At 34.2% G+C, this 16,769-nt stretch overlaps 1 protein-coding gene across 1 annotated transcript in view; it reads left to right on the top strand.

The window, feature by feature from the left end:
* The window catches only part of TBC1D22A (TBC1 domain family member 22A), a 141,700-nt gene that overhangs the window by 20,484 nt on the left and 104,447 nt on the right, over positions 1 to 16,769 (top strand). The window contains exons 6-8 of the mRNA XM_064702797.1: positions 2,895 to 3,023; positions 4,165 to 4,227; positions 10,020 to 10,134. Coding sequence (XP_064558867.1) covers positions 2,895 to 3,023; positions 4,165 to 4,227; positions 10,020 to 10,134 — 307 coding nt within the window. The remainder of the gene's footprint in view (positions 1 to 2,894; positions 3,024 to 4,164; positions 4,228 to 10,019; positions 10,135 to 16,769) is intronic.

The following is a 16,769-nucleotide window of genomic DNA, read 5'->3' as shown; positions in this document are numbered from 1 at the left end:
AGAGTCTTTCTTGTTGATGAGTTCTACTAAATTTGCAGCTTAGTTCCTTCTAATGTTAAATGCAGATGCAGTTTAATGGTGGATATTCAAATATCCTGCTGTAATTGAAATTAAACATGGAGCTTACAATTTATTTTAGTTCTGTTTCCAAAGCTATATGTGATTTTGCTTGTAAAAAAGGCGAGTTTTTTTCTCTTGAAGTTTAGGATGTCTTGTTTTAAAATTTTAAAAAGTAAGAAAAATTATGACTAACTCAAAGTTGACTTTGAAATGTAGTAAGCTAAAGCATACGCATTTTAAGTTCTGAATCAGAAGACTGACAGTGGGGTTTAGAGAGTTGGAGTTATGCAAATTATAAAAATATAAAATGAGCTGACTCCTCTTGCTTTCTTGTAAGAGCATAGGCTTTCCTGGAGCTTTAACTTAAATCCAGAAGGTGATTTTAATTTAGTATTCCTGGTCCAGAGAATGCCTAAGTGTAGAGTTCTCTTGTTCTGTTGCTTTAACAATTCCAGAATCTATTTCAGTTCAATTTGTAAATTCATCTTGCCTTATCTCTGCAAAAACCTGCTTTCAGATTACATTTTTTGTACTTTATCAATTAAGTGGATTTTTTCTTTTAAGTAAGGGTTTTATGAAGCTGGCTTTTTTATTTTGTTTGTTTGTTTTTTCTACCTCCAAATGGCAATATTTTGAAAATTCTTAGCTTTTCTTAGGTAAGTCCTGCTGTGATTTTTTATCTATTATGTGGTCCTCATTTAGTATGTTTTGGAAACTCAAAGACAAGTCTTTTAGCAATCATTACTTTTCTATACTGTAAGGCAGCATTTTCTTTCACCTTCTTTCCCAAGTGGGAAAGAAAAGTGCTTCTAGTTTTTTGGTCATAAGCTGCACCATGCTTTTCTGGTGGTAACCTAATAGTGACCTACTGTTAATGTCCCCGGTAAGGAGGACTAATAAGGACAATCCCAGGGAGTGTTTAAAGCCAGGCTGGATGGAGCAACCTGGTCTAGTGGGAGGGGGGTTGGAGCTAGATGATCTTTAGGGTCCTTTCCAACACAAACCATTTTATGATTCTATACAGTCACCAGGAGCTCCCGGGGAAATAAGTGTTTGTAAAAATCAAGTGATATTTTGGTTAAAGATTTGTTGCAATACCAAAAAAACAACCAGACAACTGAAGAAACCAAAGCATGTTATGGTTTTAGTATATGCTTGTTTCACAGTTATTAAAAGTCTTATTTAAAAAGCCCAGACTGAATTTTTTCTCAGGTAACAGAGTATACTTGGTGCTACCTGAGGCAGATGATGATTGTTTTGTTTGTAAAACCACCACAGAAATTGGAATTCTAAAAATATAACTTAAGAAATTGATCAGTTATTTGTTACATAGTCAGGATGTTAATAATGTTAACAAGTGTTTGATGAAGACAGTTTTTCACTATAATACTCTGTTGATGTTATGCATGTCTACTGGTAACAACACATAGTAAAAAAAGACATTATTTATTTTTAATATATAGCTAAAGTGTTAAGCACACTGTACCTAAACAGCAAGAACTGTAGAGGCTCTCTTCTCTTTTGAATAACAAAACCAAAGATATGTTTGCAAAAGCCTTTGGAGGAAATTAATGAGCAAACGGATTAAACTCTCCACCAATTTATTCTCTGCTGATATGTTGCAAACCTTCCCAACTTTTAAAAATAAAACCTAATTTGTAAAGTGAACAGGAAACATGACATGTTGAATTGAAAGATTAGTTCAGTCTTTGAAACTGAATAATGGCAAAAAGACTTGCTGAGAAAGTATCGGTGTGCTTCAAACAATCACATTTGATTTAAGAAGTGAATTATTTTCTAAAGCAACCAAATAAGATATCCTACAGGGAAGAAACCACTACTGTTGAGAATAAATGGGAATACTACTGTTGAGAATAAATAAATTTTATTCAATAAAATTATTGAATAAATTCAATATTTAACACAAAACACTGGGATAGGATATTAAATGTCAGACAAAATCTTTAGGAAAAAGTGAAACTGGTGAGGTTTAAAGTACTTGGAGTCAAACACAAGTCTGTATATCTTTAAGAAATTCATTTCGCCAAAGAAAGTACCTCTTAAGGTATTTGAAATGTAATATGGCTTGTTTACTTATTCTCCTGTCATTATAAATGAAGTAATTAAAGTGTACAGGAATAACGTTTTTAATACTTTTAATATAGTATAATAGAATTGTATAGGTTGGGAAGGACCTTTAAGGCTGTGTAGTCCAACCATAAGCTCAACCCTGCCAAGTCCACCACTAAGCCATGTCCTTAGGGCCACATCCGTGTGCCTTTACTGCCTCCAGGGATGGTGACTCAGCCACTTCCTTGGGCAGCCTGCTCCAGTGCTTGAGAATCCTTTCCATGAAGGAGTTTTTCCTAATATTGAATCTAGACCTCCCTTGCTAATGTAGGTAGGAATGTATATCATTCCTACTTAAAGGCAATTGAGTTAATACACAGTGTTTAAAAATTTAATAAAATTGCTCCAGTACTGGCCACATAGAAATTAAGGAACTTGCATGTTATTAAAGTTAACTAAACTTATTTATTTAAGCTTTTCTCCTCAAAAATCAATACCATCTTAGTATTTTTGACGAGAAATTGCATTTTGTAGAAAAAAAAGGCAAAAAACCCAAGAGCTGTTTTTATAAGATGTTTGTCTCTGAACTTTTATATGAGTTGGAGGGATTAGAAAAAATAGTTTAGTAAAGGATTATTTAGATTTGTGTAGGAGTAGATGACAGTGCATCAGTTTGTTAGAACTCCTGTCACATGCAATCAAATTCCAGCAGTGCTTTTTGTAAGGCAAAGAATAATGTCTTTATAATTTCACTGTTTTTTCAGGGCTATCTTCCTGCAAATGTGGACCGAAGAGAAAGCACTTTACAAAGAAAACGCAAAGAGTATTTTGCATTTGTTGAACAATACTATGATTCCAGAAATGATGAAAACCACCAAGATACCTACAGACAGGTAGAACACCTGACTGAATTGACTTTTATCTACGGAACACTTGCTAAAGGACTTAAAGATTATTTTTGAACTTTGCTGCTGTTTTTCTCTGTTTCTTTAATCTTATCAGATAGACAGCCCTCTAATAATTTTCCTGAATTTTAGAAGAAAAATATGAAGGAGTTTTCATCTGAAATTCAAAAGAATAGATTTCTTTTAATGTTAGCATTAATGTTGCTATGGTTTTCTGTTTAAAAATAGTTGCATTTTCAAATCTTTCATCTCCTGCTCAAACCCTCTTTCAAATAAGTGAAGATAGATAGGAAAAGTACAGCAGTGACTGTTTCTTACTGGTTCTAAACTTCTGCATAAGAAGTTGAGACTGTATATGATGTGCTATAAACATAGGGGTGTCAAACTTTCACACTCACCCAGATAATCAGATAACTTTTCTTCAAGTTTTGTATTGAAATGAGTAGTTTGTAACAATGAGCAATGATACTTTAGCCTTCCTTGGGTGAAAAGAAGCTAAGATCTTTCTTTCAGCTTCAAGACTAATCTTTAGTAGCAAGAAGTATATAGCATCAGTAACATAAGGCTTGTGAATAGAAGACAAAATCATCACTTGAGCACCCTGTTGCATAAAAGTCCTTTGTGAAGTTTGGAAAAAAACTTTAGGAATACTGGTATTTTTGTGCTCTCTTCTTGATTGTGAAATACATTAAAATAGGTGCTAAACTCTTCTTTCACCTTTGGACATTTGGAGTTGATGATCTTACAGGTCTTTTCCATCCTAAATGATTCTATGGTAGTGGCAGTTGAGTATGATTTCACAGAAGTAGTAGTATGTATTTACTCATAATTACCCTAAGGTAATGAGTATTGCCAATATGATTATAATTCGCAAATAATTAAAATGTGATGTAAGGATCCTAGAATGTGAATACAAATATATGTGTTTTTAAATTTTACTTCATTGAAAGATTAACTTAAAGATTTGGCTGTATGTTTTGAAATGCAGTAAAAATCCATGTTATCCCAAAAGTAATGATACAATGGAATTACAACTAATAGTGTAAACCAATGGAATTGTTTTAAGTATCATGTTGCTTAGAAAGTGTGCTGTTGGTTCCTTTTACAGTATTCTTCTTTGTCTAATTAGATCCACATAGATATACCACGCATGAGTCCTGAAGTTTTAAGACTTCAGCCCAAAGTAACAGAGGTAAGAATAATATATTTTATTTTTGTTAGAGGAAACATTTTATTAATGAATCTGATATCACAGATTAATCAATTAATCAATTAATTTCAATCAATTTCAATCAATTGATTAATAATTGATTTCAATACACTTGCTATTGTGACTTCAGAACAAGCTTAAAGTAAAAAAAAATAGGGCATATAAATAGAGGTTAAGAATAGCAGTGTAAGTATGAGTAATAAAAGCAAAGGCAGCTCATTAATTTCCTGTATTGAATCTGTCAGTTTTTATTGTGGTCTTGTGCCCTTGAGGGTTTTTCCCCCCCTTTTTTTCCTTTTTATTTATTTTGTTAATACTGTGTTTCTTAAGTAATCCATAGCACACTCCTTTGGTTCCATGTATTTGTCAAAATCATTTAAGGTCTGAAGTTCTTAGAGTGTTCCACTTGGGAAGTTCTCCTTTTTGAATTTGTAGCAGGACTGGTTTGAATGCCTTGTCTGATTTTGCATACTTGTAAGTTTTGTATGTTGAGTACACAATTTAAATTGTTTTACTAATATTATAACTATTAAATTAGTGTAAATATATAATAATGTGATTAATGGTAAATGTATTAATCAAACTGGCCTATATTGTTGTTGAATTGAATCTCGTGGGGACTTTTCATTTTGAAGTATATAGGTCATAAATAGCATTGATGGTGTGGATTAACCTTTTTCAATTATTTAATTTAACTCTCCAACTTACTCTCCTTTCTAATGGTTCTAGTTAGACCTTCAAATGTATTGCCATGAAGCTTCTGTTCATACAATTACAGATCCAAATAGAACATAATCTGGTTGTTCAGTATGAGAACTTAAATGCAGAACTAGCTTTCCTTTGGTTTTCCATTGTTTAACAATTATTTGTTTAATGGCAGTGCTCTTCCACACTTTGGAGAATTGGTTTGAAGAAATAGCCTAGTACAGTGTTTCAAAAGAAAAGCCTATATAAATAGGGGTGTCCACCTGCTTTCTGCACAGTGGTGTTTTACCTGGGCTGTTCTAGGGATGGATCGAGGAGTAGTATAAATACAATCAAGGGACAGTAACAAAGCAATACTGGCAAGAAATTATTAAATAAATAAATTAGATCAGGGCTACTGAGAGAATGGGCTTGCATCTGTCTTTTACTCTCTCTGTGATTTTAACCAAACTCTACTTACTTAATGCCATTGTAAAAAAGGGTCGTACCACCCAATTTCTCCAATGTTTCTTTCTCTTGCTATCTGAGTTTCTGGAGACCTACCATAGCACCATCAAATCCCTCAGGCCCCACAGGGATGCTTCCCTCCTCCCAAGGGCTCTTGCAGATAGGATGTGTTGTTCCCAGAGCTGATTTTACTAGAGAGAGAGAAGATGATGCTGGTCTCTGGTGAGCAACAGTCATTCCCACCTTTTTAAGGTGAGACTGCAAGGGTTATCAAGAGGAGGGGGGAATCAGAGTGAAGGTCAAAGACAGGTTTTAAAGGATTGCACTATGTGCAAAACCATTGTTGTGGATATTATGGTGACTTTTGTACATACTTCTGATGCTGCAATGGTTTAGGGTAATGATGCCACTACTGGGCAGAATCTCCCATAGAATGAGATGTAGAGACTGTAGCTGACGGAACTGGAAAAAACACTGGTTAAAGCTTCAGAAACTCAGCACATGTATAAAGCTCACAATCTCCTGACTTAAATTTTCAAATGCTACTATTCCAAGATTTTTGCTCTTCTTGGTGCTATCAGTCTCTGTTGCCAAAGAGCTTTTAATTCAAGTTAATAAGGCTGTTTTAATTTCTTATCTGATCTCAGAGTTTGGTTTCTGTAATAAAATGTTGCAGTTTAGAAAAAGATATTTTGAATCTGATGTGCTGAAATAACTAGTTATTGTGTGTTTCTTTTAAAGTCAGTTCAAAGTGTTTCTTTTTTATGGGAATTGAATGGATCCTGGGTGAGGAGAAGGCAGTGTTGGAGCAAGGATTTAAAGGACTAAAAATGACTTAATAGTGTCCCTGAAAAGGAGAATGGAAGAGTGAGAGACTCTTCCATATGAAGAGTCCATATAGTGCAGTCAAGTTAAAGACTACTTATTATTTAGTTGTAATAAATTTGATTAGCTAATGGACTGGTCTAATTTATTATCTTTTCTTACAGTAGCTGTATTTTGTTGAAATGGAAAGCACATGGCTGTATACTTCCCATCTGTGCTTGCATATTATGCATCATATTTTCAAGAAAACTGCACAATTTAAAATAGTTTAAATTTTGTCCTCCCTCTCCTTTTTTTTTCCTTTCCCTCCTCTACTTAGAAAACAAAATGCAAATTTTCGAAAGCTTTTGAATTAAGGCTTTGGAGGTTTTGAAGTTCCTCTGAGGTGGGAAAACCCACAAGTAATTCAAACCTTCGTTTAAGCTGATGAATTCTTTTCTTTATGTATATGAATATAATTCTTGCTGTAATTATGAATGAGAATCAAATTCAAAAGAGAATAATAGATTGGTAATGACATCTCATGAGATGTAGTGGCTCATAGTAGAAAAATAATTCCAGTTTTTATTGCTGGCTTGGAAACCAAGAAGGGATCCTTTTGGGAAAGTGACCTTTTTAATGAGTCCTATTTGAATACAGTCATGAGTGTTGTATAGAAACTTAAACCAGTCTGCTGTTCAGGTTTTCAGTGCTCATTTTTATTGATTCAAAACAGTTAATGAAACTTTATGAAAATGGATAGGAAAGTGAAAATGCTATTCAGTGTGTATTTCAGAATTTCTCATTGGAAGTATTTGGGGATCTTAAAGCTGATGTGCCTTCACTAAGTGGTGCTTCCTGCTCAAAAATAAAACACCTCCCCTGCCCCCCCACCACCCCAAACAAAGGCAAACACCACCCCCTCATACCTGGATTTAAAAAACATTTTAAAATGCATAGGCTTCTCAATTTGCAGTGCGAACTGCATCTTATCAGGTTCTGAGGAAATGAAAGGTTGGTGGTACAAATTTGTGAATTGTTTGACTTCAGACATACCTTCATGAAAAAACACTATATATAGTTTCTGCAGTGGGTATTTTGATTGATTGTTCTTACTGAATTTGGTTAGTTGTTGACTGTGCATATTTTGTAGCCCCTTCACACCATGAGTTTATTTAGCCTAGTGCATAACCCTGTTCTGTATTCTTCAATTGCTACTTTAATAGGTTTCTCTAGTCAGCTCATTTAGAAAGTTGTTCATATTTGCAGTATGTTAAACATGTCCTTTTTCAGAAGTGAAACACAGAATGGTAACTCTCGTAATACTGAGAAATTACTGTTGCTGAAAGTAGAAGTGGCAATGGACAGAGGCAGCAGAGTAGCTGTGAGCTACTAACCTTGCTAGATTGGCAGTTTTCCAGTAATACTAAAAATATTACATAAACAGCTGTAATTTCATCAGGGTATGATTACATGAAATGTAAAAGCATGTTGTAAATGGCTGAGGGTAAAATCTTTATACAGTTATTGATAGACAGTGAAACACCACTGGCTATTGCTGAAGGGGCAGAGGTTGGTGTTTTTGGTTTTTTTTTTTTGGTTTAATATGCAGCTCTTGTTGAAATGCATAGGTGACAGAACTAGTACCCAGAATTTGTAGCTAAAGGAATAAGCATCTTGGCTAATGGAAACAAGAGGCTTCTATGGAGGATTTGCTAATGAATACTTCCCTTTTTGCCTAATCAATGAAATTACACTGCACAAAAACTGACTCTCAGTTGGGGTTCTAATGGGTCAGATGTGAGCTGTCATTGTTTTTCAGTGCCCACCAAAACTTTTTGTATTTACTGTGTTGACTGTCTCCCCTGTTCTGTGAATTTTCAGCTAGGGAAACACAAAACCTGGAGGACAGTTGACTCCTGAAAGAAAGCCTGTAGGAGAAGGATAGATGTTGATATTGAGACTTGTTTTCAAAGCAAAAGATGCAAATATTTTTCAGCTTCGGGTAACTTATGTGGAAGCCTATGATGGGAATTTCAAGCACCAGGATGTGAGTTCTTTATGCTAAGACCTTTCCTTACTTAAAAACAACTCCAAGAGGACTTTTAAACTAAATAATGAGTTTTATTTAAAATTGAATTAAAACAGTCAGCTTCTTATTCTAACAAAAACTTAAAGTGAGATTGAATATAAATAATCCTGACTTCACAAATAAACTTCCTCCACCTATTTCATCCTTTCAGGGCAGGTCCTTCACTGGCTTTCTTGAAGCCTGAGCATTTGTTGACTTCTGGAGTTGCAGCAACCACAGAATCCTTTGGCTCCTTCCAAAATGTCTCCTCCTTTTATTATTATTATTTATTATTTATTATTATTATTATTATTATTATTATTATTATTATTATTATTTATTATAAATTATTTATTATTATTTATTATTATTTATTATTATTATTTATTATAAATTATTTATTATTATTTATTATTATTTATTATTGAGGCCAGATCTGAAGAGCAATATGGTTTGTGCTCTCATGAATGAGCAAACATTCTTTTGTTGCAGAAGATTATATATCCCTGATTGCATGGCTGTAGTTAGGACAAAGCATGTAGCAGCTTTCACTCTGCTGCTTATTTGCAGTCTTTCAAAGGCACATAATATCGTCAGAAGCAAATAATTGAGCCAAGATACAGCATGTTACAGACCTAAATGGAGTCAGAAAAAAGTTCTCTGATTTCTGTGCTCTTTTCTCACACTGAGATATAATTTGGCCTCATGAGCTATTGCATATCCTAAACTTCAGTTACAAATACCTAAGCTTCAGTTTATGGAGATGAGAGGGTGAAGTTCTGTGATACAGCAGGCAGTTGCCTTATTTCTACATTTCCTGATTGTTTCAGGTTTTTCATTGACTAGTATGCAGATGCCTGGAGTGTAAAACTCCACACTGGAGTATTAGGCAAGTGTAACTTTCGTGGAATCTCTTTTCATGGGCATGTTATTAAAAAAATCTAAACTATATCAAGTCCTTCTTTCTGTTACTTACGGATAAATAGAATATTTAGTAGAATACTTCTTTCAAAGAGATGAAAAATTATGGCAAGATAATTTCATATTTCTTTCTCTTAAGAAAAGAGGAATTTTGTATTACTGGAAAAGCTCCAGTGAATAAGAGCTACTTTGTACTAACTACTCTAACTGAATTATATACTAGACTGGTTTTAACATGTGCTAATACATTGAAAATGCTTCTTTTTGAAGAACTGAGAAGCTTACATAGCATTGGGAGTTGGTTATGAATACCACTGTTCATTTATGCTTTTGTATGCATGGTTTTTATGCTACTTAACAGCATGATACGAAGTTTACCTGCAAGGATATTTTCAACATCCTCATGAGGGGAGGCAGATGGGCAGTTAGCAATCTCTTCACTCCCAGGATCACAAGATGTCACAATTTCTTTGACAAGACTCAGAGGAATGGCACAGAGCTGAGTTGGGGAGGTTTGCGTTGGATATCAGGAACAGGCTTTTCCCTCCAAGAGTGGCTGAACCCTGGAACAGGCTCCCCAGGGAAATGGTCACAGCACCAGCCTGACAGAGTTCAAAAAGGGTTTGGCCAATGCTCTCAGGCACATTGAGTGATTCCTGAGGTGTCCTGTACGGGGCCAGGAGTTGGACTTGGTGGTCCTGATGGGTCCTTTTCAACTCAGGATATTCTGTAATTCTGTGATGTTATGATAATTTACAAGTGTCATGTTTAAAATGTGCTTATCGCTTGTTAAATTAAATTGCTGGTTTCTTTAACTCTTTTTCAGATCTTTGAAAGAATTTTGTTTATCTGGGCAATACGTCATCCAGCCAGTGGATATGTTCAGGGCATAAATGACCTTGTTACTCCTTTTTTTGTAGTCTTCGTTTGTGAATACATAGGTAAGATTTGTCTTAATACTGAATTATGAATTAGTATTGGTGTTGAAACATAATTTTTATTTTAATCTAACAGTTTGGATGAGCTAATCAAAGCATAATTTGATACATGAATTTTATCATAAATGTTTGTAATTATAAATCTGTATTGCTTTAAATATATACTGAGAAGCAACCAGATTTTGAGTAGTCAGTGAAGTTCAGGAACCATCTTGATTTCTGCTTAAGAAGTCTTCACTGTTTTATTTCCTCTTCTCAATCATGCTTTTTTGGAAAACTTTATATTCTACATGTGAACCGTACAACAGCAACAAAACAAAAAATGCCTACCTGGCAGGAAAAAAACCCCACTAAAACAAAAAAAGTAACACATGAAACACAGATACTTTAAAATCAGTTGTTGGGAAATTGAAATCAAGGGAACCTATTAAACTGCATCTGTCACTGAAATAATGGCATCCTGGAATTAAGGTCTGAAAAGTAAGACGACAGTAATCAAATTTCTCTGGTTAAGAACTCTGCTCTTCTGAGACTTACAGCATTGGTAACAGTGGTAGTGTCAACAACTCCATTTGTGCTGACATTTTTTCTTTATATGTGAATATACTTTTGAAAAAATAAGTATTTAAGTTGTTATAAGCATTATGAGAATAATGGACTATTAACAATAAGTCGTTAGTAACTTGGGTATAACTATGGGTATAAAAGGTAAGGTTTAACAGTAAAAATGATAATGTTAATCTGGTTTGAATTGAAATTGTTTTCCTTGTGCTTGTGTTCATCATACACACATACAGTGAGAATTTAAGTGTTGTATATGTAAACTTGAGCAATGCGTTGTCTGGCTACTACAGTGAGGCTTCCTACAGTGGATTCTTCCTACCTTGTCTGTGCCAGCTATCCATAGGTGTATTAGTCCAGATTGATTAGTTTTAATGAAGGACAGTTTATCCTTGAGTGGATGATAGACTATCCATTTACTCATTTGCATGGCAACACCTCTGTTGCTTTGTTCATTTCTTGTTCCATAGGAGGATGTTTCATTGCTAAGCAACTAATGAGAACTACTGCTGCTTTCTCCCTAATCATCTCCTAAGCAGGGTAGAGGCCTACTCCTGAGAGTATTTGCAGTTTCTGCCTTTTACTCTCTCATTTGACAGATCATGAAAATGTTCTTAATGATCCTAGAACAGTAGGATCTCTAACAGACTTTAGGGTTGCTAATTGAAATAAGAAGTTCAAATGAGATGTGATTAGAGAATTGATATTCCATGTTAAATAGGCCATTTAATTAATATGGTAAATAAGTTTGTCTTTACCACCAACCTACATTTGGAGACTCATGATTGTTAATGTATTTGCGGCTTTGTCAGGATTGTCATATTGGAGAGCATAGCCTTTCCTGTGAGTATTTGGTGAAGAAAGACAAAATGTGAAAATGTTCAACCTTAAAAGATAGTTGGGGGAAATGTATGAAGCTCAGAAAACTGTATTCTGAAAGCTCATTTAAAAACTAGTATCTATATCATAAGAAAAAAAGCAAAATCAAGGTTTGTTTTTCTTTCAGTATAATGGTGGTCATGGCTAAGTGCTAACAGCAGTTATTTCCCCCAGAGACATGCAAAAACTTTCAAAGATTTTTCTTTAAATAGTTTTTGATTTTAAACTTTCTAATATTGGTTTGTACATTAAACAGCTTTATTTATTGCAATCTTTTCACTATGGATTTTTGTATTTTCTTAATTTAACTGAAACTTTTTTGCTGCAATTCTAAGTCACTTGGATCCTAATTTATACAGTTGAAAGTAAGAATACTTTTATTTTCTTTCTGTAGTTAAAAAAGTCCTAAAGAATTATTGAATGTTAATAATAAATTATTATGATTGAGAATGCCATTAATAATAAATCTGTGCTGAGTAGGTCATCTGATGGTACATCCTGGTAATTGACAAAACATTTGCAGTTTTGTCACATATTTTGGTGGGAGGAAAGCCATGATGTTTATTTGAGCTTTAGGACAACTGAGAGAGCCCTTAATTAATCCTTAATCTTGCATAACAAGTGTGTGACATAGCTATCCTAGTGATGGGAGTCTTTTTGCTTTGCTAAAGACATCAGCAAACTGGAAAAGTGTTGTTAAGGAACTTCTGAAGATAAAAATGACACAGAGGAAAATGCTAATTTACTTCTCATTGAAATCCAAATGCCATAAAGTAGATTTTTGGGTGTGTATACAAGTGCTGAAGTCATAGATGTTTTGATGGTTTAGTATAGATTGAGGTACCTAGTTTTAGCACATGGATTCACACATCCAGACTATATTGAGTTATTGAATATAGGAATTGGGTGTGCTAAATGTTCAGGACTTTCTTTCAAACTTTCCAACAGTATGATGAAGGTGTAATCTGGTGATGTCTCATTAGTTTCCAGTTTGCAATAAAACCAGAATGCTGTAACATTTTCAGCAAGATGAAACGTAATTGTCAAATGAAGCAGGGAGAGGGAAAACCATAATTAAAAAAAATTTCAGATGGGGTAGATACTGGCCCCTCCTGGAATACAGTAGTTTCAGGTTTGATTTTCTGGTCAAAATTAAGAGGAGGATGATTTTAAACCTTAGGTTTCTTATACCAGATGGTTGTGTGTGTGTTATTCTGAACATTTAAAAAAAATTTATCCTCATGAAAAATGCTGAAGGTATTTAGTCTTATTTTGTCTTACTATAACAGCCTCTTTAGAAATACAAACAGTGGAGTTGCAAGAAAAGTATTCTGGGCTTACTTCTAACCTCCTGCATGACATAGTAGTGTTGTAAATATGTGCTGTGAGAACAAATGCTAATTACTGTCAGGGCAGTTTTCCTGAAAGCCCTCTGTGTTTGTAGCATATTAGTTTGTGTCAAAATGAATCTCATCCCTGCAGATGCACCAGAGGGGCTTTTGTTAATGAGATAAGATATACCATGTGACTACTCACTGTTTGTAGACTTAATGTGGACAAGGAGATTTTGCACTGGATTGCAAGTCCTATTTATTCCAATTTGCCACAGATGTGCTCTTTGTACACCTTCCTCTTGCCCTGGGTTCCTGTAGAGCTACCTTGTTTCCTAGTGTTAAGTTGTGCTGTGCAATTACTTGTGGTCTCTCACTCACCTACACTTCACTTTATCTGACATTCCAGTACATCATCGTTCACTGGGCTTGTGTGTGTATCTAAAACCCCAAAGAGGACCTGGATTTATTCACCATCCAGAGACATGAAAGTTTCAGACAAGTACCACCATGATAAGGATGTATGTCAGATTCTTGCTGAGTGGAATAGCTGTATGAAATGATTTTAAGATGCTTAGGAGTACTGGCTCAAGGGAAAATTAGCAGTCAGTAGGAAGTCAAGGCAGAAAATGAACACTATTGTAGCCCTTGGTCATTTTATGCCAAATAAAGAATGACAAGAAAAATGAGGCTGCTGAAGACTGGAATGGCGATTGAGATATTGTCTGCGATCTTCTTGAAATAGAGGAGCTCAAGACAAGTTGATGATGCTTACAAGAACTCATGAACTGAAAACTTCAAGAAGAGAGATCTTACCCTTGTAAGTATTTTTTCTTGTCATCTTAAATCCTTTTGTAGATGGCATTAAATGAAACTTCTGTTACCTAGTGTTTTTTGAATTGATACTGCTATGACTTTATGGGATAATTAATCTAGGCCCAAATCCTTGAAATGGTATAGGATTTATTCCCAGACTACTTTTCCTTTGAGTGAAGAAATGTTCTTTGATCCTGAAAATGCCTTCATCTGTCTATAACTCCCTTGTTTACTGCTTTTTCCATTCCCTCTCATATGTTACAGGAAGTCTTCCTGCCCTTATAACTGGTATGCAGTTTCACTTTTGTCTTCTGTTTGCCCTTTTCAACAGTGAATAATTGTATTTAAAACTATTAATTTAGAGGGTTTTTTTCCCCCACAGTTAGAATACTATATCAAAAATGGGTATTTTCATTGTATAATTGGAGTACAGTTTTGGAGCATTTTATCATGGCTCTATCTGAGGTAATTCCTCAGTGTTTGTTTATAAAATATGTAAATTTGTTAGTTAAGCAGAATTTTTTTTTTCAGGAGAGTTTAATTTTTGCAGAATGAATAGATCTGTTTGGAATGTACATAAAACTGAATTTCTGAATGATGAGAGAGCAAGCCAGAGAGCAGAGGATGTTAACCCACTGAATTTAGGGAACTGCTTTTCTTCATACTTACAGGGTTATAAGGTAAAATTTTGTTCAACATGCATTGTTTCCTTTACAAGACCAAGCTGAAGCCTTGATTGCTACAGTGTATAAATTAATTTGAGATAATTTATCCTGCTGTCTAAATATGTAGGCCTTTATTATTCAGTTCCACCAATTCACTAGTTTTTGCAGAATTATGAATAGGACTTGTACATTGAAGTTTTGGGGAAAGAAAGTAGAAAAGATGTAACATATTGGTACTTATTTAGAAGAGACTGAAAATGAAGGATGACAAATTGTTTTTATAAACTAGAACAAAGAGTTATAACTGGATTAACTGGATGCTTCTTCTCCCAGGGCCTTCAAGTTTCTCCATCTTCTGATTTATCAGAAGAGAAATTCTGGAAGACTTCCCAGGACTGACGTTCAGGAATATAAGAGATTACTTCAGTTTGAGAGAGTTGCAAAGGTTTTACTTGCAATTATAGTATGCTCTTCAACTTCTCTTTTAATTTTGTCATTAAACTTTGTAATAAACTTCTACTGTTTTCAGGCTTTTCTTTGCTTAAATAAATAAAAGGTTTTGCACAATCTCGTGTTAAAATGTTTTTATTTACACATTTCTTGAAATGATTTATGAAACACAAAATGAATTTGCATAAAAGCATGGACATGGAGCATAATTTATATTTTAATATTTTCCTTCAAGTTGTGGAAGTATTAAGAAAATAAAGGTTTTTTAAAACCCTTGTAAAATTTTGTGAAAAACTATTCAAAATAATTAAAATCACTTTTCTGTCAAATGAAAATTCCATAGCACAAGTTTGATTTAATCACATTGATTTTTTTTCTCCTTAATACAAATTGCTAGTAATGTAGTTTCCATATACAAAAATACATTTCAGTGCTGTTTCTTAATATTTCCATAATTTTATAGTAATACTAATGACATCAGGAAAGTTGACTCAAGTTATCATAAACATGAGCAATATTCCCTGAAACATCCTTTGATAATTAAATGGTGTATTGTTATCTATGGGATTTTGGTGAGCAAACAATGAAGAAATTTTACACAGAACTGTTGAATTCAAGACTTGAAAGTACTGAAAAGCCAATTACATCTTCTGTGTAAGTCCAGAAAACATGAGAAGCATTCCTCTGAAAAAACTGCAATACACACAAGCCACTCAGTGATCTGAATCTTTTTACTTTCCATCAGTTTTCTTTGCTGCACTGTTTGCTTTCATATATTATTGAACACTTAGTATATGTACACCTGGATTACATATATATGTGTACATAGCTATTTATAGCTGTAACATGGTATAGAAGTTGTTCAGCATTATCTTAGCTGGCTTTGAGATATCCACTGTTCACCTTTTCAATTTCTAGGAATATGTTGCCCCACTCTCCCCCTGTTGCTGGGCCAATCTGTTGTCAGTGAAAATATTTTGTACTTGCTGCAGGGTAGCTGAAGAGAGAGAGACCTGTAATGAGTAAGGTAGGCAGTACTTGAGTTTGGTTTTACAAATTGATGACTCCTGGTTTGCGCCATGGGAAAGGCCCAGAAGTAAGCACAAACCTTTGTTGAGCCCACACACAGAGGACTTGGTTACTTCTGTGATGTGAAGCAGGACTGATTTTGACTGCAGTGGGAAAGCAGTTAGAAGTCTTTTCCATTGATTTAAATTTTTTTGAGTTGTAATTTTTGAAAAAAATTCCAAGTTCCTTCAGGTGAATTACCTGGAAACACAGACAATAAAAATATAGACCTGAATTTTAGTGCTTTAAAAAGCATGCATTTGAAGCACTTGGAGAGATTATACTTTTAAATTGTTAATTTGTTTTTATGTATGTCTCACTTAAGCACAAATGAATTATTCACAATCTCTGAGCAATTGTCTTTATTAATATATAATGTTGTTTTTCAGGCCTAATTGGGTAAAGAAACCTTACTATTTTACATCCTTTTATTCACTTTAAACAAGTAGGAGAATCCATGTGAAAATAACTAGTACTGAATTATTTGAATTGTTTGCCAGCTAGCAGTGCTTGCCATGATATACTGTTCTGTCTAGGGCTGGTTCATAAAGCAAGGTGTTTGGAGGCTTTCCAAACAGAACTAAGGAAAACAGGGATAATATTAAGAGAACATCTCATGCTTAGTTTGTGAGGGGTTAGGGAATAAGGGAACATGAAGAAGGGCAAATATGGTGGCAGAACTTGTATCATGGAGAGAATTGATTGATAGGAACCAGTGAATGATAAATTCCTATTTATCTTTTGATCCTTTTGTGTTTGAATCTTTATTTTATTTATTTACCTGGATAAATTAATCTTTATTGTTTAGCATGACTTCTTGTAATATTACTTTTTTAGCTGCAGTGGACTCATTCTGTAGTGGGCATTT

The sequence above is a fragment of the Zonotrichia leucophrys genome, chromosome 1A (genome assembly GCF_028769735.1).
Source record: "Zonotrichia leucophrys gambelii isolate GWCS_2022_RI chromosome 1A, RI_Zleu_2.0, whole genome shotgun sequence".
Classification (NCBI taxonomy): Eukaryota; Metazoa; Chordata; class Aves; order Passeriformes; family Passerellidae; genus Zonotrichia; species Zonotrichia leucophrys.
This window is presented reverse-complemented; position numbering and strand designations above follow the sequence as displayed.